Source organism: Acanthochromis polyacanthus, chromosome 9 (assembly GCF_021347895.1).
Source record: "Acanthochromis polyacanthus isolate Apoly-LR-REF ecotype Palm Island chromosome 9, KAUST_Apoly_ChrSc, whole genome shotgun sequence".
NCBI lineage: Eukaryota > Metazoa > Chordata > Actinopteri > Pomacentridae > Acanthochromis > Acanthochromis polyacanthus.
Genome location: NC_067121.1, coordinates 36,471,830 through 36,496,466, shown reverse-complemented (window position 1 = coordinate 36,496,466; position 24,637 = coordinate 36,471,830). Strand labels below are relative to the sequence as shown.

At 38.0% G+C, this 24,637-nt stretch overlaps 1 protein-coding gene across 5 annotated transcripts in view; it reads left to right on the top strand.

Moving 5' to 3' along the window:
* The window catches only part of astn1 (astrotactin 1), a 452,360-nt gene that overhangs the window by 98,377 nt on the left and 329,346 nt on the right, over positions 1 to 24,637 (top strand). For all 5 annotated transcript variants that reach the window (XM_051953294.1, XM_051953293.1, XM_051953292.1 and 2 more), the window contains exons 3-5: positions 13,199 to 13,449; positions 13,811 to 13,953; positions 19,605 to 19,754. In XM_051953294.1, coding sequence (XP_051809254.1) covers positions 13,199 to 13,449; positions 13,811 to 13,953; positions 19,605 to 19,754 — 544 coding nt within the window. The remainder of the gene's footprint in view (positions 1 to 13,198; positions 13,450 to 13,810; positions 13,954 to 19,604; positions 19,755 to 24,637) is intronic.

The window sequence follows — 24,637 nt, the reverse complement described above, 5'->3', positions numbered from 1 at the left end:
AAGTGGGGCTGTATGAGGTACTTATCAATCATCAGCGCATCACCTATAATAGAGGGGTTTGTAGGAGCAGAAAGTAGAACTTGCACTCAAGCCAAGTGATGTACTATTGTGAACTTATTCAGCAGTAACATCTATATTTAACATCTAAAAAGACCCTGTTTAAAAGATCACTATCAGTGGAAACACATCATATGTTCAGAATATTTTCACTACTTTACCTTTCTAATGGGAAACTGAGGCTTTTATATTGCTTTGTGTTATCTTTAAAGCCAACAGACTCCAGTAACTTATCTTTTGGAATATGGGATTTGCTGGTGTACCACTGTTCGTCTTTGGTATTTTTACAGTTTAGTTTGGATCGGCACTAATATCCAAAACACCAAAGCCATGCAATAACACAAACAATCTGACTGTGGCAGAAGTAGACTGTTTTATCCACAGCAAAATGACTGTTTTTGTCAGTGGAAGCTGGTAGCTTTGAAGAAAGTAATATAACTGTTTTAGTTCCCCACTGGAAAGGGCTTTGTAAACAGCAAGGTAAAGAGACGGAAACATTCTAAATACATTGTAAGCTAAAACTTAGATAAGTTCATTTCAGTGACTCATATGTCGTTTGCCCATCCACAGCTGTTCTTTGCGTTACTTCTTTGGAGGTACCATAATTATCCCAACTGGGGCTACCATCTTCTGTTGGTAATGCGTGAATTATTAATACTTCATACAGTCCCACTTCAAACACTCCAAACTATCCATCTAAGAAGTTGTTTCCATCACAAAATAACTCTGACAAAGACACACTGTATGCTACCTACTTAGCGTTATTCAGCAGACAGACAAAGCTTCCAAGCAGCTGGTGACCATAGTGGAACATCTAGCCACTGAAGAAATATTATTCCCAACAGTGAACGGACACCCAAACAGAGCCAAAATGAAAATCACAGTCAAACACAAATCCAAATGTATGCTAATACCTCTCCTGGCCAATTAATATAACTTTAAACTTGATGATTTAACTGTAAATGTGAGCATTCTGAGCTTGGATGCTCCTCTTTACTTTTCTTCCTCTGATCAAGCATCGAAGCTTTCATGTAAGCTGAGCCGTCCTTACAGCGCTCCCATCTTTCATTTCCATTCTATTTGCAGTAATAGAGCACAAATTACACAGAACCCAACTATCAAGCCATTAAGCCTGTGATGGTACAGTATAATCTTTCTGCTCCTGTATCCTTAAGCTACATCTCAGTGAGCGAACGGGAAAGGTCCGTCAGACTTCACATGGCGTCAGCATCAAATCATTTCCTCTCTCTGTTGGGATTTCAGCCAGGGCCAGTGTCTTATAAAGCAGACAGCATGCTTTTAATAAATCGGACTTGCATGTTAGCTGAAACGTTACATGCTGCTTGGCTGGTTTATTGTCCCCTTGCAAATGTAGGACACCACATCGGCTTTCTACTAAAAGAAGATGAGCCATGGACTTTTAGCCCCAATTTAATTTCCTATACCAACAAGCCTGACTGAGAGAGAGAACATGGAAAAAAACACTAAATATTGAAGTAGCTGTGTCAGAACCAATGTCGTCTATCGTTTTTTTCTTCTTCAAGCTGCTGCCATTCTTCTCTCCAAATATTTTGCTTCATGGCAAGTCACACCACAGAGGAACAAGAGGAATATCTTTATTGCCACATTTGATTTAATCCTTGAACAAGGTTATGAAAGAGACACGCTGTGGCCTTTTAAAATAATGCAAATGCATGTTTGTATCAGACTTCAATGCATATTTATTAGCGGTATAGTTGTAAACATTATACAAATTTAATTAACAGATTAAAAGCATTGACCTTGCTCATTTTATTTTGCAGTTGCATTCTAGATAGTATAATTGGCACGTCAAAGTCCTGTATAGTTGATCTAAAAACAAAATATGACCCGCAGTTTCTTCAGTGTTGAGATTTACATATTAAAAAAATAATAAATCTGGGGCTGATAAAAGTGTCTAAATGTATGTGGGGGAAAAAGTTTCCTCCAACTGAGAGAAAGTACTGTGTGTTTAAACTGTGACTATCTGCTGCATTTGGATGACGTTCTGTTCCCGGGGACAAGACATTCTTTCTTATCTCAGCTCGGTAATCATCTCACTTCCCCACACTAATAGTAATTGAATATCATAAGGTTTTATGCAGAACACATAAGCTATTATTTTCCTTGCATTCTACCGTACACTTCTAATTTTCGGAGTATTTGTAGAATATTTGTAAAAACAGCAAACTGCTAGCACTCATTCACTGCCACCAAATGAATTAGTCACACATGAGCAAGTGCAAAAATGAGTTTTGGGATTTTTGCAGATGGAACTTTGGGGATGATAGCCCCTTGAACATTTTTTGCCAAGAGATATTCAGAATATGAATACATATACATCAGAAACCTGCTAAATGTGGAGTTTAGCGTGTCAAGTTACTGTGCATTCAGCCAGATTAAAGGAAAGTTTAATGTCAGCGAAAATATAAAGCCAATGTTGTACGAGAAGCTGAAAAAAAAGAGGAAAATATTTTGTAAGTAATGTGAATTCTGATGGTATATAATATGGATTGGGAGGTAATGATGCTATTGCGCATTGCTTTTCTAGGTGCTCTTTGGTGCTCTGCCTTTCCCTTTAAAATGATTTTAAGGCACTCTATTGGATTCAAGTGCAACAACATACTTGGTCAGATCATAGTGGGAACTTTTTCAGTCTTAAGAAACTTTAGGCTGATAATGACGGTATGATTCAAATTGTCGTCATGGTGGAATGTTTTTCTTCTGTCTAGCCTCTGCAGGTTAGGAGTATAAATACTGGGAGTCCAGCATTTTGGTATATCCACAAATATTCATGGTGCCGTCTGTAAATGTCATCTCCAGAGTACCTTTTTTCACGAGCATGACCCCATATCGTCACACTTCCATCTCTGTGCTTCAAGACTGTGCACATTTTTTCACATTCACACCAAACATGCGGGACCCCAGCTGAGCACAACAATGTTATCTTGAATGTGTTACTAATATTCTTGTATTCTTTTTAAAGAAAAAATTCATCTAGCAGTATTTCACCAAAGACAATAAATATTGTTTATTTGATGCTGTCCACAGAGGCTGAGGTTATGCACCATTCTTCTCAGTGTCAGAAAGTTGGATTTTTTTCACAATGCAGACATGCAAATTGACATGGGTCAAAAGTTAAAGTGTTGGTGTTCACGGGTCATTTATAACCATATTTATGCAGTCAGGATACATTGAAATCATATTAGTATCATTGTCAGTGATTACAAATGTTTTAGCTTTTCTTAATACCCTTGGATCTGTATTTGCAAAATGCTCTTTCTAAAGAGATTTTTTTTCTGGAAGAACTAATCAAAATGATCAAACTTAGAAGTAATGCAGTCATTGAGGGATGATATCATTGTGAATCATTTGACAGTGAAGTGATGTTGTACGTCTCCCTCATGTCAGCAAAAAGAAGCAGTATGGGGTCCTTACAACATATTGAATCACATATTGATTGCACAGTGTGATGTTATCTGAGCAAAACACTAACAGTATGAATAGCAGAGTAGTTTTTCAGACAGCAGATGCATATATGATGTGAGTCCAGGGATGCATGTTCAACCCGCTTTCGGTTTCAATACTGGTCAAGAGGAGCATTGTCAAAGAGGGTTGGATGTTGTTGGTAGATTTACGTGTTGACTCCGAACGTGACTTTAATCTGTGTTATTGTGTTGGTCTGAATTAGATATTACTCACCAAGAAAACCATAGCGATAAAAAAAATCCACATTTTGTAAGGGCATGTTAACATTAGTATTTTACTCATGCAGGAGAGGCGGTCTTCATCTCATCCAAAACCTCCTGCCACAACAAATCAATACAAACAGAACACTATACGAAATATTATGGGAAGCCATCTGGAAACTTTATGCTGCTCCACAGGTGACTGTGACACAAAAGGAGGAGTAATGCAACAGACAAAAAGGCTTTTCAACAACACATATATGCCCTAGTCATCTGAATGAGGGTGTGTGTGCTGCAGCATACTCTTATCTCCTAGAGCTGAGGTCCAGTGATTTAAGTCGAGTTTTATTGCTTCTAATGCAGAACAAATATGATTTTTTGTTTGTTTGTTTTAATGGTCAATGCAAGCATAAGGCTATTAATAGTGAACGCAATACATTTGTTGGGCACATCTATGCAAAATTATGTTAGCATCACAGTTTACTTTGGTTCCAATGCCCTGAAGAAAAATAAAAACTGTCGTTACTTCTGAATGCAAGTTTCTTTTTTATGTTTTACACATGTAAACATCAGAACAAAGTAAACTCATAGGTCTGCTAGACATATATTAACATCCAACTTTCACCTAAGCACAAGGCCCACTATTACAACAGGGTTTCTTTTCCTATAGAGACAGCCTTTTCTAGCCTGGTTTAAGCCAGAGAGCAGGTCTGTCTGTGGATACAATAACATGGGTTAACAGGAGTATTGTGTAGCTGGTTTATTCATTACAGCTGGGATACTATAGCTCATTGTGTCAGAGGCTTACATCTGGAATTTAACCCCAGTAAAACCTTAATGGCCTAGTTGGGTCATTATGTGCTTGTAAATCATGTCAATGTTGCTTTCTTTTACTTGCTTTTGAACTAGCATGATCCTGAGTGGCAGCTGCACTATAGCCTATTGGGTCAATAAATAAGTGTGGGATTTTATGGAACATAGTTTACAGGTATCATGGTTGACATTTTTGCTGTTTTCAGGCCTAAAATCAACATCGCTGCTTATAACCAAACACCACATGGCATTTATAGAGAAAGATTTTCCTTAATATTATATATACAATTGAGTAAAATTGAAAGTTATTGATATATTTTTAGTAAACCTGTTGACACGTCATAAATCCACACAAGATATATCCCATGGACTTCAAAAGTCCCTCAATTATATATTGACCCTAGTATGTGCAGAATTTCCAGCTTGCAAAATAAAAAAACAAACAAAACATGATGGTGGAGAAAAACGCACACTGGTTCCTCACTTTCCTCCCACAACAAGGAAACAGTCGTAGAAACAACACTTTGACACATCATTTTTCTTTTTTTCTCACCCAACATTGTGATGTGCTGTTCTGATTTGTTACTGCAAAGTAAGTTTTACATCAGTCATTGTCAAACAATCAACTGCTGTACTGAATTAGACAGATCTCACGTTGTAAGTATAGTCATTACGTGACATTGTAGTTATTTTTTATAATAATATAGTGACAACAATGCAGTTTACAGTTGCTTTGCTGTTACATTGTTGTGTTATGGTAAAACAGCTTTATTGCCAGTTTTACACCACCTCCACTGTGTCTAGGAAATGCTTTCACAGCTGTAACTGGGTTTTAGTGTATCATACTGCCATTGGATTTTGTACTATATCTGCTCTGCTGTAGCTGTGTTGATCAGTACAGCTGCTTTATCATTTTCTTCCAGCAACATAAATATTAATATTGTGGCATATTACTGCATATTCATGCATCATGCAGTGAAGGCTATGAATCTTGGACTTACATCCTGTAGGACTAAATGCTAAATATTGTCATTAGCATGCTAACATGATCATACTGCTCAGGAACTGTTTCTAGTTCTTGTAACATAGTCAATTAGCGCTTCCCATGAAGTACAGAGGGCTTATTGTGTCTTTGTTGATTTTGCGTACTGCAATTTTGGTTCAGCTGATTGAAAAGTCAATAAATTTATTAGAATTCCTCCAAAAGGAAATCATAAATGTCACCATCAAATATCATCCAATCCGTGCTGCTAACTTTTATTTAAACCCCCAAATGTCAAACAGGAGAATACACACTCAAAAGTTAGTAGAAAAAATAGAAAACCATAGACAATAACTAGCCAATTTTCAACGTATTGAGATCTTTCAAAGTGGTAAACTTACTGACATTCACATACCTCTGTGTCACGCAAACAGACGTCTTATTGTCTGTGAATGATAGCTATGCATGCTGGAAGTTCTTTCCAGCTTTCAGATGAATTGGCTGAACCCATTTTCCCCAGATTTCAATAAAAATAACATGAAAAATTCTACCTTATAATCTAATACAAAACTGTCCACACTGTGGATTTCGAGACAGTGCAACATGAGTTATTTTTTAAAGTCTTCACTCAATCAAACATATTTCTTTCATTTCCAACTTTTACAATTACAACTGCGTTTACAACCATAATAGAATTCACATTAATACCCCATCAACACACGGAGTCAAACTATCATGGCTTCATGCTATATTAGCTTTTATGAAATACACCAAATTGAATCAAATGATAAAATCCAGTTCTGTCATTAATTCTCATTTCCAGCGGAGAAGCCCTGGCGTGGCGTGTGAAATGGGGTTGTGACTTTCACATTTCTCAATGTCAGAATCAGCACCGGATCATAAAGCCTATTGCCAAGAAATCCTCACGATTCGATTTTAATTTCTTTCCATTTCCTTTCATTGTCAGCATTAAATATTATACTTTGACAAAGTTACCCCTGGATTCAGGAGTTGGCATATAACGAATACATGAAAGAATTCAGTGTTTAAAAAGTCTCTGCTGTTAGTATTGTAACAGGATACCAAATTCAATCATTGGCCCTTTGGCAAAGATAAAGTTTATTATATTGAAAGCAAGAAACTTCTTTTTGCTATCTTGTAGCTGTCGGACAGCCCGGATCTTTCCTCCTTCCTGCATCTTAATGCCTCACATCCCGAGACTAAGTGACAGATTGATAGCTCAGCTCGAATACCATGTCTGCTCTGTCAGCCTGAGAAAGGCCATGTCTTCTCCCCCCATTCAGGACTTACATGACAGGAGTGTAAGTCATAAGGAGTGCTGGTGCCAGTAGAACATCATCCTCATCCGTTAGTAAGTGGATTATGGGGCTGGAGGGCTTGCATGCTTTGATGTGTGGTTTGGTTTTATTGGCTCTATAAGAGAACACAGTCCACTTAGTCCCCACTTTGATTCCAAGTAAGGCCCGGCGTTAAACAGTGTTTGTCCATATAGCCTGTATTAGCCCCGTCTACGCATGGGCGCTAATGCAGGTTGATGGGTTTGAATTACATTTGTCAGCGAGGTGCATTTGATTGAGAGCCATTTGAAGCAGTTGACATCTTGTTCTAGTTTACTCAGGGATGAATGACACAACAAGGTGCTTAACATGGAATTCTTGCTTTAATACTTAGATATTTATACACTCACTTGAATTAAAACATTGCTCAACTCTGCTCTCCATGTTCATAGCAGCAAAAAGAAAACTGAACTCTTATCCCGCTATTAAAATGGTTTTATATGATTAAACGACTAATTGGAAATATGGCATCATCTAAAGAAAATGTGAATGTTAACGGGAAGTCATACATGTTTTAGAGATACATTAAAGAGCTACTTGACAGGATTTGGAAGGACAAATCTATGTGTAGATCAGACATATGCTGCATGTCTCAATTGGAGGCCTGTTGGCTAGTTAAGTTCTACAACACTATGCAGGTGTTTTTGGCACGAAAAGTAAAAAGCTGTATTCAAAATAATTTAATGAGAGTTTTTTTTAAATTTATTTATTTAATGACTTCATACACTGTGTGTTAAGCAGAATAAAGCCTAAGCCTCTTGGAGAACTTTCTATTGCTCCGTCTCTTCATGTAATCCCAGACTGACTCCATGATGTTGAGATCAGGGCTCGATGGGGGGTGTACCGTCTGTTGCAGGACCCCTCAGTGTTCCTGTCACTGAAGACCATTCTTTATGACTCTGGCAGCACATGGGGTGGGTGAAGTTTTTCCACCTAAAAAAAACCCCAAAACTGATTAATTTCACTATGTAGTGTAAAACCCATGGTTTTAACCCTCTTCAAAATGAGCTGTTTCAGTATGTGAAGCTCTGAAAAACACAAAGCTGCTCCTGTCTATGCCAGAAGTAAAGGTCTTACCAACCTTTTGTTTACACACCTACGTCTAACCCTCTACAACCAAATACACCCCCCCCAAAAAAAATAAAAATAAAAAAAATAAAGCCGGTGTGGTATTTTTGTAACAGTGGTGTTTACAGGATTAAAAGCTTGTTTTTTGTTTTTATTTTCCTTCCAGGACTTCATTTTTTAGTATTTTCAGGGCTGAGATTATTCACATTTGCACAGTGCTTTTTAAACTGCATAGACATATTAGAATTCTTTTTTTTTATGTATAATCAACTTTAAAACATCTTTTTTGCCTCATATCATTCAGATTCAGTGTTCAGACCTGAGATATGTCACATTTGCACATTTCTTTTGAGATTATGTCTAAATATTGCTAGAAACAACCTATTTATTGATGTATAGCTGATGTAAAACCACTCCAAAATGCAGTCAAAGGGATTTTAAACTTATGGGACCTAATTACACAAAAGGCAAAAGAACTGAAGCCACCGTTAGATTTAAAGCTGAATCAACCTGGTGCACAGGGAAGTTTTGAGTTATTTACTGTTAAGGTATGGGATTTTTCCAGTCTGCCTTAAAACATGAACATTCAACCAGGTTTTTCTTGCTGTTCTTTCCTCTTCCTCATACTTGACATTCAAAGATCCCTTCCTGATGCAAGCAGAGGGAGACAAAATTGGGAAATTAACAAGGCTTCAGCAGTCTGAGCTGGACAAATCCACTGGGTGCTTTCCAAAGTCACAGACACATTAGTTCAAAATTGACTCCTTTTTTTTGTTTTTTGTTACTGTTCTTCCAATGCGGTTCAACAAGGAATCGCTGTCCAAGGACACACAGAGAGGAAATATTATACTAAAAACACGGTGAAAGGCTTCCAATTGATACGTCCAAGTCAGTCTACTGAAACCTCATATCAGCTCCACAGAAAATCATCACTTAAATTGAAAACGCTTTGGGGAATCACCCTTAAATGGCAAGCATGAAGAGGAAGAAATATTCTAGCATGTAACTAGTGTTTTCCACTCATGTCCACTTCATTTCCTTCTTAATCTGACAACCATGTTTGGTGGCTGTTTGACTGTTAAAGGCTCCGATATGATCAGAAGGTTGTTGCTAACACTGTCTGTCGTGCCAAGCAGGTACTATACAGCAAAGCCTATCAGAGCTTTTATTTTAGTTTTTTTTTTTTTTTGCTGAAAACAGCTTATGTCTGGAGATTTTATTGATTAGAAAAGTGATACTAAAGTGAAGGCATAGATAAGGAACACACAACGGAGAAATAGTCTAAAATGGCCTATAGAGGGAGGAAAACTGGAGAGTTGGATGATTCTTTTCTGCAACTTTGTCTATAAATGACCCCTTTTACAATACACTAAGTAATCTGACAATTTTTCAATGTAGAAGTATTGATTTGTGCAGCTTTAAGTGCCCCACTTTTGATTAAATCGAAAATACAAAGTTTCATATTACCTAATTGCATATCAAGGCACACTCCACTCATTGGAGAGAAAAGACAGTTTCTCTGTTTCCTTTCCGGATGAAAAGGAACTATTGCATTTCAAGTGCAACCACTGTCTCATCAAAGCTTCATCAGTGACTTAGAAAGTAATCACGACAAACCAAATGAGTGAGGCCCTCTCTCTGACCACTGTGCATGCAGATGTACTGCACAAGTGGCCCATATCATGGTGTCATTTGTTAATGTCCTTGACTGTGCAGATTAAGCAAACAATTTATGCAAATAGGCCTCTACTGTTGCCAATTTAAATTAACATGAGCAGCTGAAACCCCATTTATATTCAGCCTCAGAATCCCTAATATGTTTGAAAAGGGATGTTTTATGTAAATCACTGATTAAAATCCATTTTTCATTTCATCATTTTTGCTTATCTCTCCATAACTCTACTTGTTTGACTGAACTGACGCACAGTTTAGTTCTAATTGATTTTTTTTCTTTTCGCTTTTGTTCTTTTTTTAAAATCGGTTTCACTCACTCAGCCCTTGTTATTATAGTGTTTTATTCAAAGTATTGCTTGTTATAACTTCAAATGTGACTGCATATAATAAGTTGGATGGTAGAAACAAAAAGATCAGTGCACATCCTGCTGGGAGGAGAACTTATCCAGTTTGCTGTTGTGCCTGGGTCAGTATATAATTGAAGGACTTTTGACATCCATGGCATATACCCTGCATTCATTTTTTTAAGTAAAAAAAAAAACAGTGTTCATTATGATCATCACTTTACAGATTCCGTAATTATTTATTATGGAAACAATCACTTATTAATAAAAAATGACTGGATATCACTCAAATATCAACTAAATAACTGTCCAAATTTAATAACAACCACCTTCTAATTAGCTAAACAATAATAAAATGTGCTGACTGAAATATAGTTTTGATTGTGTTCTTTTTATTAAGTTGAGATAATCATGACAGATACTTCTTTTTTGGCAACATGTCAAATTTTATACGGAAAATAACAAATTGTATCAGATTGTTACTCATTACAAAAACACTTTTCAAGGAAGTGTGTTAATTCCAGATCACATGACCTGCTCCACATGATGTCATTTCCTCCTGAAGAAAAGACTGGCAAGGCTTTCTGAGTTATTTAATATAAAGTAGTGTGTGAGTCAAGGACGAATTTATCGCATATCAACAGGTTTACCACAATATCTTTATAAATAACTTTCAATTTCAATTTGACTCAATTCTATTTATAATGTTTTAGAAGAATCTTTCTGTAAAAATGCCGTGTTGTGATTGGTTATAGGCGACCATGTTGATTCTAGGCCTGAACACAGCATAAGTGTCAACTGTGATACCTGTTCACTATGTTACAAAAAGTCCCGCAGTTATATACTGACCCAGCTGTAAAATTTCCTGACCTGGAAGAATTTGCTCATTTTTTAAAATCCATCTCCGTGTTCAGATTGCTGCTGTCTGCCTCTCTCTGTGCTGTCACCTTGACATTTTCCTAAGTCTGTTTGACATGTTTCAAATTGCACATGTATCTGATTTTGATGTATTTGATTGAGCTGTGCTGACTAGCATCAGATTAGACAAAAGGAAGTGCTTCATACTGCACATGTGACATTTTGCCTTTGAGTCACACATTACTGTCATGTCATCTTTCTTATCTTTTATTTCTACATAATCATTTCACCAACCTTTAAAAATGAAAGTAATGGCATTAGATTAAGAACAAAACTGCCAAGAAGCTCTCATTGCCTTTCTTCATGGAGGATATATGGACTGAGATTCAAACTGACAATCAATCTCTCACTCTCCTGTGTTTCCACCGGCTGTGTGCTTTTGACTTGCCTTTGACTTTGATCCATATCCTGCTTCTTGGCAGGATTCTCCAACTCGCCTCTCGCCTTTTCTGCTCTCACTCTTTGACTCCCCCCTCCACTCGCTCCCAATTCTGTCTCTGTCCACCCTGCTAACCTGTCCTCAGGGCAGCCTCATCGCCCTTCATCTGTCCATCTTGCGCCTTCTCGTGGACCTCTGCGGGTGTACATGCCACAGCATCCCTTTTTCCCCTGTTGACTGTCTAAAATCAAAGAGAAAGAGCAGAATGAAAGCAGTCACATGACCTGACCCAGTCATACGGTATCAGCACTTCATGGAGAACATCTATGGGCTTTAACTCAAAGTCATGGTCGGCTTCTATTTTTCTCTGAGCAGAGCTTATGCTCTTCTGACTTTTGCTACATTGTAGGATTGTCATACAAAATGGCCTCATATTAATCACACTACTGCTTAAAACTTCAAACTCAGAAGAGGACAACACTCTAAATTACCCATAAATGAGTCAATGTGTGACCGAGGGACTTTTTTTATCTTGCATACATTTTTATTAAAGTAAAAAAAATATATATATATATATATTTTTTTGTGTTCATTATGTTGTTTAACCACTTAAATCTGCACCAGAAGGACTTTTCCAGTGTTTTGCTACCTTTTCTCTGCTTTTTCTTTGTAAAAGATGCTTAGATGCACTGCCCTCTACATTTTCAGTTAGCGATTCACATCCAGTTAACATTCCTGTATTTTCAACCCAAATCCTGACCCATGCTGCAACGTGTTAGAGTATATGAACGGAGTGACACGTACACACTAAGCATGTGAATACTTGAAATGCACATCCAGCTCCCCTCGACTTCATCTCAACTGACCTCCCCATGCTGTAGAACTGTAAAATTTTGCTTTCTGGGTAATTATGAGGTACCAAATTTGTCCATTTGCTGTTTGTTTTTTGTTTCTGCAATGCACGTCCATACAAAAATCACACAGCAAGAACACTGGCAAAAAAAATCCAGACAGTTATGAGTAATCATTAGTATACACAACAACATTCTTCTGACTAAGTTAATATACCGAAAAGAGGCAGTTTTGCTAAAAAAAAAAAAACAGAACCAAAACAAACAGAAGCCAGATGGAAAACAAAAAGCAACCAGTAGTGAAAGATGTACTCTGATCCGAAGCCACCAGTGTGAGGTTTCTAGGAAGATGCTGCACCTGGCCAAGAATAGTTTGGCACATGTCTCCCAGAAAACCACAGCTTGTGATTTTTAGACTTTCGTATACATTTAACAAATGAGATGTAACGTTTTTAAACGTGAGATAAATTCTTCCACAGAGCCAGTGTAGCCGTCTCCCCATATTTCCTCTCTTGCAGCATATTTGAGACATTCAAATGTGGAGACACAAGCACAGTATTAATCATCTCATCCAGCTGTCAGCAGCAAAGTATATAAGTGTATTTCCCAAGTTGTCAAGCCCCTCCTCGAAACCAGTTAGGTAAACTGCCGCTTATTGCTCTGGGCTCTTGCCTGAGTGCTTTAAGTGAGGATACTATTTATAACTGCTGACACTTTCCACCTGGCCTTACATTAGTAGAAATCAGTCAGGAGCCATCTTCTGAACTTTGCTGTATATTAGTTTGAAGGTGAAAATGGTTGCACAGTAGCATGAGAGCTGCACTTATTTAAAAACACTGTAGGCGCTATTGGCTAAATCGTAGCTACAGCCTTTCAAAATGTGCTGTCAGCATCACGACTTTGACTTTGATCCATATTCTACTTGGCAAGATCCTGTGACTCTGTTCTCGCCTTTGACTCTCTGCTCTCTTTCTCTCTCCCCTCTTCTCTCTCTTTTTTTTTTTTGTTGTCTTTTCTCTCCTCTAAATGCCACCCTCCTCCCCTCAGGGCGGGATGATCGCCCTTCTGCTGTCCATCCTGTGCTTGGTCCTGATCCTCTACACTCGCAGGCGCTGGTGTAAACGCCGCCGCATCCCTCAGCCCCAGAAGAGCGCCAGCGCCGAGGCGGCTAATGAGATCCACTACATCCCGTCGGTGCTGATGGGAGGCCAGGCCCGGGAGAGCTTAAGGAACTCCCGGGGTCAGGGGCCGAACTCCAGCGGTACCCTCAGCATCCGGGAGACACCGATACTGGATGGGTACAAGCAGGTTTTGGGTGGATGGGGGTGGTGGTTGTGGCGTATTGTATTCTGAAACGCTTTAGCCCTGAAAACAGTCGCATGCCAGCAACCAGTTTGTGTGTTATTGAGTAGGAAAATAAGTGTGGTGATTGTTTTTTAAAATTTTGTGCAATTTAAAAAGTGGCTGATGTAGTTGAAGCATCCAGCGTTTAATAAGTTTTTAAGCTTAAGTTTCTGAAACTTTCTACCTTATCAGTACCTTCTGTCACACTTAGGAATCTGGACTCCTCCGTCGAACACGTTAGCTGCTTGTGACATTTATTTTAATTCAGAGAAGTCAAGGTAATGCGATGCTAATTGATTTCATCCTCATCCCCAGGTATGAGTACGACATTACCGACCTGCGTCACCATCTGCAGCGGGAGTGTATGAATGGTGGGGAGGAATTTGCCAGCCAAGTCACCCGTACCCTGGACTCCCTCCAGGGCTGTAATGACAAGAATAATATGGACCTCGCACCTGGTAAGTTGACTGATGCACAAACAGCCAGGTCAGTAAAGACAGAGTGGATAATAAATGTCTACAAACTTAAAGCTGCACTAAACTCTGTCTCTCATAGCAGCATTGAACCACATGGACTTGACATAATATGGAAAAAGTCACTTGTGGTCATAAACTCATAGAATATTTTTTGTAAACTGTTTTCGCTTTATGTAGGATTTTTAAATCATTTTTCCCCTTTACTTTCAGTATGTCCTCAGGGAGAACATTTGCGCTCCAGCAGCTATTTTCAGCACAGAACGCTTTGAGAAATTCACTTCATGCTACATACGGGCAGACGGATGCTAAAGCTGCTCTTCTTTTTCATGATGCGTTCTTAGGTATTAGCATGCTGCTCTCTAAGGCAGTATGTTTGGATGCCTGTCAGCCTATTGTGCAGTTTTCTTGCCCCCAAGTGACCAAAAGTAAACAACTAATGCAGCTTTAACTCTAAAGCTAACAATGAGTGTTTTTTTTCCTTTGTGTGTTAACACATTTGTAGTTTTAACACATGGATTTCTTACTTATAGAGCAGATGGCATGACGTTTCCAACAGTTTAGATTAGTTTGTGCAATGCTAGAAAGGACAGACACCGAAAATCATCACCTGCAGTTCCATTCAGCTCTGAGCAGTGCTTTTGTTACTTCATTATTTAGTCCCTGCAGCTTCACTGTTTTGGTGGAGTCCCACTGCTGTTGTCGATCTTATTTCTAGCCAAAGCCAGTAGTGGAGCCAAAGTAGTTTCGTGGGATGGCCAGTCTGGGACCAAAGCTTTATAGGCCTATTCAAAAAGAATGAACCGATTTCATTATGCAATATTTTAATAAGGAAAAGTAATAAAAAACATCAGCCATATGATCCACTAAGTTAATCGCTGTTGTTATTCGATATCATTTGATGACCTTAAGCGTCAAATAGAAGTTGACTCTGAGTAGAATACTTGGCTGGAGTTTTCTGTTGCTTTTCCTTATTAAAATATTGCGTAATGAAATTGGTTCACTCTTTCTGAACAACCCTGTATAACTATCATTTGAGTAAAACCTGGAATTGGTAAGTTATGTTTTTCTTAGGAGTCGGTAAAGATGATAAGATAATTCCAAAACATAGGCATGTGTGGTGCAGTTGTGTTGTAAAGTGTTCTTGTTCTGCTCAGAACACCCACATAGCTGAGACATCACATTATGTCCATCCTTTAGTTCCGCTCCTTTGGGTGCAGGTTTTGGGTCAGTCTTGCTTCGTTCAGCATTTTGTACCACTTGTTTCCAGAGTTCTCCGAAATAGATTTCATCCCTACAGTCTTTAGGAGTCTGAACAAGAGATTCAAGTAAATCCACAGCTGAACCCAAGACATACACACATTGTCTGATTTAAAAGAAAAAGAACACGTCTCTTTTTTTTCTTCAACATATTAAACAGATGCATTCTCATACTTCCCAATGGCAATAATACAACATCTTTGAACTGCTATACAATCAGTTTTTTTCTGGTTGGTCAGAAGTACTTGATCTTATGTGGTAATTGTTTTGCAAAAGTGTTCTCCCAGAAAAACAGTAGTTACTGCACTGAGCTTACATTCTGTGAGAATATGTGTGGCCCACTGACAGGCTTTATTATTGGTTGTATGGGGACTTCCCTTGACTTCACTTTTAGCCAAAACAGGATGCTGTTGTAAGTGAAGAAAATCTAGTAATTCCTTAATATGCTATAGCACTGGATGACCAAAAACATGACACTCAATCACTGCTAACGTGCGTCCCTTTGGGTTGTGTAGCTAGGAAACTGTTAGCTAACATGTTTGCAACAACTTCACCTGACTGACATTATTCTGCTGCTGAAAATCAGTTATCTCTGGCTTAACTCTTTAAACTACATAGCATCTTCCACAAACAATTGTTTTACCCAAGTATGAATAATTAAATCTGAGATATGCTGACAGAATGGTTGAATAATGCATCAACATAACATTAGTTAATGCGCTTGTAGTGTTCTGTGTTTGCTGTGTTGGGATAGCGGGGGAGCAAAGCTCTCCTTGTGAGTCTGAACCTTTTCTGATCATTTAAAACAATAACTAGGGCAAAAGCTTTTACTTATTTAACAATAAAATAATTGCTCCTCCTCATCAGCCCTACATTTTTAATTTAAAACAAGTCATAAAACGGTCACAGTTGCTCAGGGTGCAGGACAGTAGAATTACAGTAAAACAGCTGGTGTAATTCCAGTGTGAAACAAAGTGAAGTAAATTAGATTTTTCATGAAATAACACATTTAATTATCTCTTACAGGTGAGTAGCACTAATCAAAAATGAATGTAGACGACAAATGGGATTTTCACAAACATAGTCTGCAAATGCCTTGCCAGTTTAAAAGCAGGATATAATATAGCTACATATAAGGCGTCCAAATGGGCACCCTGTGTACTTGTTTTTATAGTTACTGTAAAAACTTCAATTCTCTAACTGACAATATATTGGATTTAAATATCAGAGCTGCATCCTTTCAAAGAGTTTATTCCTCATACTTGAAATTATCCCAAGGCTTGTGTACCTGCCAAGAATTATTTTTCATAATCAGTGGACGTTGCAGTTGAGCAACACTCCTTTGGGAATTTTTTGCATGAAGCGGCGCGCTTTTTGATGCAGGTATACCTTCTGAATTTCAATTAACGGAAGATTCACCGCTTGGATTCATCAAGAGATCGTTTATGGTGACAGCGCTCTCACACAGTGTTCCTATAAAATCTAAACAGCCCAACCCCTGAGCTGATGGAAGTGGAGTAATCCTGTGCATTATGCATTTGAGATGGGTAATGTGATGAACTAGAGAAATAGAAGATGCAGAGAGCAGGCCATGCACAGAATACTGAACAATATAAACACTGGAGAGGTCACTCAGAAAATGGCATTTGATTTTGGACTAAAATAACACAGATATTTTTTAGCTGCTATGACTTTTCTTTTTAGAATATTTTACTAATATGCATATATAAACAAGTGACAAAATATTGCCAGTATTATCTCGTGGTTGTCAATGATAAATTAGTTTCACTGTAATATTATGGAGTATACTTACTACTATGAGTACTTTGCTGCTGGAACAAATTTCATTTAAATTTAACAATATAAACATTGACCAACCATAATGCTCACACCACTGACAGATAGAATGAATAACATTAATCATGTTGGCACCTATCAAGGGGTGAGAACAGCGAGTTTTTGGAATTAGTATGCTAGAAACTGGAATAATAGACAACGGTAAGAATCCAAGTAGGGAAAAAAGGAAGTCTTGTGGGGTTAGAACCTAAAAAAGGGGCCAAGGAAGCACAACTGGTAAGCTGATGACAAGGTCAAGGGTGCCAAAGGCTCATTGATGGAGAATGAGTGGCTCGTGTGGTTCGATCCCACCAACTGCTGAAAGACCTTACCAGTAGCTATGATAGTAAGATGTCAGAACATATAGTGCATTACAGCTTGCTGGATATTGAGCTGTGTAGCTACAGACCAGTAATAGTGGCCACATTGACCCCTGTCTACCACTGAAAACACTTACGATAGAGCAATGAACTACGGTGGCCTCGTTTGAATCATTGGTGTGGTGCATTGTGCAATGTTCCTCTAGGAAACCTTTAGTCCTGGCATTTATGTGGAAGCTACTTTGACATGTACCACCCACATAAGCATCCTTTCAGACCACCTACACCCCCTCATGGCAATGATATTTCCTGTTGGCAGTGGCCTATTTCAGCAAAAGAATACGCTCTGTTTTGCTGTTCAGGAATGGTTTGAGAAACATGGCTTAAACTTCAAGGTTTTGGCTTGGTGTCCAAATTCCTCAAAATGTCAATCTGATTGCCTATCTGTAGAGCATGATGGAAAAAGAAGTTTGATCTATGGAGGCCCAGCTTCGCAACTTCCAAGACTTAAAGAATCTGCTGCTAACATCTTAGTGCCTGATTCCACAGGACACCTTCAGAGGTCTGTGGAATCCATATCTCAGTGTACCAGAGCTGTTTTGGCAGCAAAAGAGGGATCTGTCACAGTATAGATTTAACTTCTGCCCAATGACATCCAAAATTGCTCATGAACTTACTCGCAATGTGTAAAGCTGACAAAAAGTTTACATAGTCTTAAATTCAGAATATGTATTCAATATGTATTTATCGTATTTTATTGGTTTTATTATTACATTTTCTGCATTTTTAGTAGTTTGGATTGCACTAACTTGCACAAATGTGCTCCTCAAGTAGTATTTGAGTCACTGACTGATAAATATACTGACCTGAATTTGGGAATATATGACTGCCACTATGACATCTTTATGTTAATTTATCAAAATTGTCATAATTCCTAGTTATTATTTGCCCCATTCTCTCCTATGACTGTGCAATCACACTTACTCAGTAATTAAAGATAAAAAGGCAAAGTGACAACACTTATAATAGTTTCCGTCATGTACTTTTATGTGCATTTTGAAGAATTGCATCAAAAAATAATGATCGAAATCTTTCTCAATTTATCAATAAAGTTTTTACACTTCGTTGAGACTTTTTTTTTAAAATTAGTGAATGCTCTTCATGGAAGATGGAAACGATACGAATAGGTGGAGTGAACATTTAACTCACACCACTGATTGGCTGTTTTCTTTTTCTTAAAGTTTTGTTTGTTTCTTTGTGTTTTTTAGTGGTTGATACAAATCTGCTTTTGTTTCTGGCTTCTTCTACTCTTTTTATTGGAGCCACGTGTACTATAGCGTATCCCATCACCTGCTGATGAGCCTGCACATCCGAGTTTATGGACTCCATTGCAATTCATGGAAATCTTTTTTTGTAGCATTTCAGAAAAAAAATGCTTTAAATTCACTTGAAAATATATGGAAACATGGCTACTAGGGGCTCTGTGAAAATGTATTTCAGGATACTTGATGCTTTAGCTAAATGCTAACATTAGCATGCTAATATGTTCACACTGCAGGGCAAAAATGTTGTTGCTAAGAGAGCTAAGTTCACCATGTTCATCATCTTCGTTTTCTCAGATTTACCAGTACTCTGCACCATAGACAGTAGGATTTGCTCTCTAAGGATCATGAATGGAATTTTATCAAAATCTATTAAATAGTTATACAGAATTATCAGCGTGGACCAAAGTGGAGGACAGGCTGACTTTGCCATCACTGAAATAATCCTGCTACCACGGAGCAAAATGCTTGAGGTGTAACTGATAAAAAAAGACATATTTTTTTGAGGTGAAGTACTCCTGCAGGGATGTTATCCCAGAAATTGTGCGCTGTGAGAGTATTGGTTTAATTGTTTCCCAGGAAGATCTTCTAATATTTACAGAAATAGATCATTTCATCCTCCAAGACTTAAGTGTGCTCCGTTTATTCCCTTTTCCAAGTTTTAATTTCATGCCAGCTTTTCTGACTCTTTAATTTTGGCTGTTTGACTTCTCTCCCAGTAAACAACATGCTGGATGTGTTTTCTTAGCATTACTATACTTTGCGCTTGCTGCGTTGTGGTTTTAAAGCGCCCCTACATCCAGCCAAAAGCAGCACATTTTTCCCAAGTGGGTGCTTACACCAAACTTTTCTCGTTCTCGGTTTTCTTCAATTATAATCCTCTCCTTCTTGTCCACAGTGAGTGACAACACCAAGTTGGCCCTGATGAACAAGTACAAGGACAACATCATCGCTACGAGTCCCATTGACAGCAACCACCAGCAGAACACACTGCTTCCACACAACACCTCCACCAGCCAACGCAAACGTCTCTCCAGCAACACCCGTGGTGAGTCCCGCTCTCCCATAGATTTGACATGAAAAAGAAGAAAGTAGATCAGATTTAAAACCACAGCTCCCATAGTCCTTCCAGCAACAAGCAGATCATTTCGTACAGTAGATACATGGTTGTATCTTTACATGTATACATCCTGATCATCTGTGATTTTAAAGGGCTCATTCAAATCATTTTAAACTGTTTTCTTCTGACACTGGTGACATAATGGAGCCTACACTGAAATAGTTCTCTCTATTTATGGAAGGGAGCTACTGTGCATTTTCAAATTTCTGTGGAAAAAAAATTAAATATCTTGACATTTGTTGGAAAAAAAATGTTTTGAGTTTCTGAGTGGGCATTCCAAATGGCATCTGTTGACTGAAAGCCGGTGTTGCTAGGAAGTGTGTTATCAACTTCCATGGTGCTCGTAGCGTCAGACTGTACAGCCTGCAGATGCTATTACAAGATGTTTCTTTTCCTTTTTCCTGTGATTTCACATTACATTGACTATCATCTCTGATGTAGGTTGTGTTTTGTCCTCACAGCCATCCATCAACAAGCTAGAACATAGCTGTTTTTAACTTAAAAGGTCCTGACATGACAATGCCGTTTCACCCGATGCAAGTGGTCAAAAAATGAGTTGTTGTGGGATTCAAGCTGCAGTACGATTAAGACCAAGACCAAGAGTCTTTATTTTCAGAGTACACTGCCAGTCAAGGGTTTGGACACACCTATGGAGTAGTGAGAGTGAAAAACTACAAAAATAAATCTATAAAATAATAAGCAAAAAGGAGTGGAAATGTAAATATGAATCAATAAAATTTAAAATAATATTGCTATATAAAGAAATATTAATCAAAAAATGAATCCATCAAAGAAAAGGTTAATGAAAGGAGAAATACAGACAATTAAATAAAAAAAATGTGTGCAGTAGGAATGTCATTGTGCGCAGCTGCAGAAGGAATCCCGATCGAGGAGAAACATAGCGGCAGCAAATTTGACGAGAGAACTGGCAGACTTGCTGAAGTTACAGAACAAGATGAATATGATGGAGAATATGTTTTGAGGATGGTAGTTACAAGTTGAGTGGATTCATAATTGATTGTCTTTTTATACGTTTTATATATACGTTTTGTATATATGACTTTTGCTGAACTTCTGCAGAGAGAGATTTGTATCTGAAACATCAGGGTTTGTGTTCCCTGGCACTCTCACTATTCTATACACACCTTCTCATTCAGTGGTTTTTATTTAATTATTTTGTACATTGTAGATTAATACTGGAGACATCTAAACTACAAAAGAATACATGTGGAATTATGTTGTCGACAATGAAGTGTGAATCTTCAGTATTAACCAATTAAGACCTGACATCCACATATGTGGACATGTTTTTGTTTTTTCATTATTTTTTTTCAAAAAGGCATACTTTTAATACTACTAATAATACCAATATTCTTAGTATTATCTACTTCTACTACTACTACTACAAATAATAATAGTAATAATGTAAATCTAGTAAAAAGAATATATGTAATGTAAATGTAATAAACATAATAATCAGATATTAGATATTATCCAGTTATTATGTTTGTTGGTTACTCCGTATCCCAAGTAAGTAGACAAATACTAAAATGCAAACCAAACCATAGCTCAGGTCTTTGGAGGTTAATCTACAATGTAAAAAATAAAAATAAATAAATAAGCATTGAATGAGAAGGGTTAGGGTTAGTAACCCAACCTAACAAGTAACATTTTACATAAAACATGATTTAGTTTTTTTAAACAAGCATTGCAGGTTGACTTTTCGGTGCTAATGGCTGCTGCTCATCTCTAATTGCCAGCTGCAGCTTTTATCCACACAGAGTTCACGATGCACCTGAATGTGAATTGTTGAAAGAGTGAAAATTGATATATTTCTGTAGAAATGTGGCCTGATGCGGCGATGTTATGTGTTCAACTGGCTGCAGCATTGTGATCAATGGCCAGCTGCACATGTCCTTTATCTCTAAATGTTTATCTGTCTACACCTGACAACAAGTCACAGTGGGTCGCTGAATGCCACCGCAGGTTTAATCGCTGACAACATCATGAATGCCCTTTGAAAAACTCCCAAGGACCCCGGGACATTTTCAACCTGTTGTACAAAAGTTATCAATAACACAGTAAAGAATATAAGGCAGTGTTATAAAAAGTTAAATCAAGATACATGAGGCCTTTGCGGGAGGCTGAGGATAAACTCGGTGATATATATCCATATTATCTTGAGAGATGAATGCCCTTTGAACAAGAAATAACAATGCTTCGTGTGAATGTGATATGAATGTGAAACCCCGACATCTTTTTGTTCATCGTGCTCTTTTAACGAGCATAAGTTTAGACGTTTTTCTCCTCATATCCCCATTCATGTCACTCTACACGTGTTTTGCGCTTCATTCATTTGCACTCATGCTGTCATCATCACAAACACCTCATCTCTTTTCATGCTCACCTCTGCCTGTACGAGCTGTGATAGTATAGGAGTTGTGCTGTATGGCAGGAAATTGACGAATACAGGAAATGGAGGGGGAGAGAAAGAGAGAGAGGTTACAGTTGATGAAATGGAGAGACATTATCCCATTATGATAAACAAGAGAAAAAGAAGGCAGCGACATTTTCAAAATGTCATTTTGGAAATTTTCAGTTGACCTCAGACCATAATTCACTTTCCTCCACACTTGGCGGTGCGGATGCTTCATTCTCAGCCCAATTAAAAACAATTCTGCCGCGTTAGTCGCTTCAGACACTCTAGAAAAAAACTTAATTTACAGCAACAGAAAGAATACATGGTGCACAGTGATTCAGAGGTCTTGTCCAAACTACTAGGAAAAATGTAATTGTAGAGCTGCACTATGAGAACAGAAACACAGGTATGTGCATGTTATTACAGCCAGCTCCCATGTATTTGTTCCACCAGTCATTTTCATTCATTCCTGATGTTTGGAAACCCAACATGACTCTTGGGATAATTCTTGTTTTTTTTGTTTTTTTTAAGACATAGCAAAATTCTTTCATTGTCTTTGTCTTTGTTTGGCCTTGACTGTTTCAGCTCTTTCCTGCAAGCACTATAGCTTTTTCTGAACAGCAACTAGAGCAGGAATCAGAGAAACACGGTTGAGGAAAACAACATTCACGCAAATTTTCTTATCAATAATAGAGGGTGAGAACAAAGAGTGAAAACCCCCAAACACCCAACAGAAAGCAGCACACTAGGCACCACTAGCAGATCCAAATGGTGGTGTTGGAATATTAAAAACTCGGCCCCTGGAAACCCTCAACATGGTTGCAGTGCACTGTAAACAACAGAGTGATGTTTAGTTTCCCAGCTTGTCAATGAGGCTGCATAACAAAATGATGAAAGAGTCAAAAGGTCCAAAGCCATGCTCAGACTGGCATACGTGCTGGTCAAAAATACTTTCGAATTCACTTTTAATATTATTAGGGTCTGAGCACCAAGTTGGACCCTGCTGAAAAGCACAAATTTTTTCTTCTTCTTTTTTTTTTTTTTTACCAACTTTTCAATCGCAAATTTGAAGGCCTAAAAGTACTAAAACGTGTGAAAATTTGCACTCACACCAGGACTTAGCGAAAAATTGAATATTTTAGGGGAATTGTGTGTGTGTGCCAAAATGGCTCAATAGCGCCACCTGGAAAATTTCAAACAGGAGCTACGGCTATGAAATTTGGTACACATTTGTAACACGCTAAAACACACAAATAAGTCTATGGCAACCATGCCCAAAACCCAACAGGACGTTCTTTGAATTTGGATAGTTGGAATTGTGTGTCACATTTTGGACGATTTGAGTAATTTGTGGACATTTTCAAAAGCTACAAACTCAAAGAGGGTAACTTGTGATGGTAAATTGGCCAGGATGTACACAAGGCATATGTGGTCAAAATTTCTCAAAATGCTACACAAAAGTCTAAAGGTGTGTAAAATGGCAGCCAGCAGAAATTCAGTATTTCACCATGAAACAGGAAATATTGTGTAACTGACCTGTACACACTTCAGTCTGCCTAAAACTTTACATGTGTGATCAGACCCCGGCTCCGATGACATTCACAGAATGAAATACAGTCACAGTCGTAGCGCCACCTGATGGATGGACAGGAAGTGCTGTCTCCATAGCCTGCTCCATTCTGCCTGACACTTTACATGCGTGATCAGAGTCCAGCCTTCATCAATACACTCTGTCAGAGTACCATCTGGTAGACATGCTTGGATTCACTGAGCAGCAAGGATGTGAGGACCCATTCAACACTGCTTTCAGCTTTAATATTATATCAATATTTTAAGACAACAATTTTTGACAACTGCTAAGCCTTGAAACTTGTGAATATTAATACAAAGTAGCTAAATTTGCTAAACAACCACTGAAATGTGATTTAAGCAAACCAGAAGGGTCCTTGCATATAACAAAGCAGCTACTGGTGGTTTAGTAAACAGTGGATTTGGTTGCATGTTGACTTTGACACGTTGAGAAACTAAGTTAGGAAGGTATCTCTGCCCTGCTTAATATTTATGTTTTAATGGTACGATAACTCAGTTTGAAACATTTGGTTTAGCATTAGAGCTATGTATGTATGAATCAGTTTGCTGGAGCATACTAAATGGAGCTGAGCATGAAGGTGTTGGTCAGCTTAGTTCAGGTGGCAATTCTAATAAAGATTATTTTACTAGTATGAATATTCTACTGATGCCAAAAATGTATTAAATCATCACACCAACACTAAGGTACTCACCAAACCGTACATTTAGTTTCCTATCAAATCCTTAGTAACAAAGACTTTTTAGTACATGTGACACTTTTGCATCCAAAAATGTAGATTTTGTTCGAAGTCAGATTGGGACA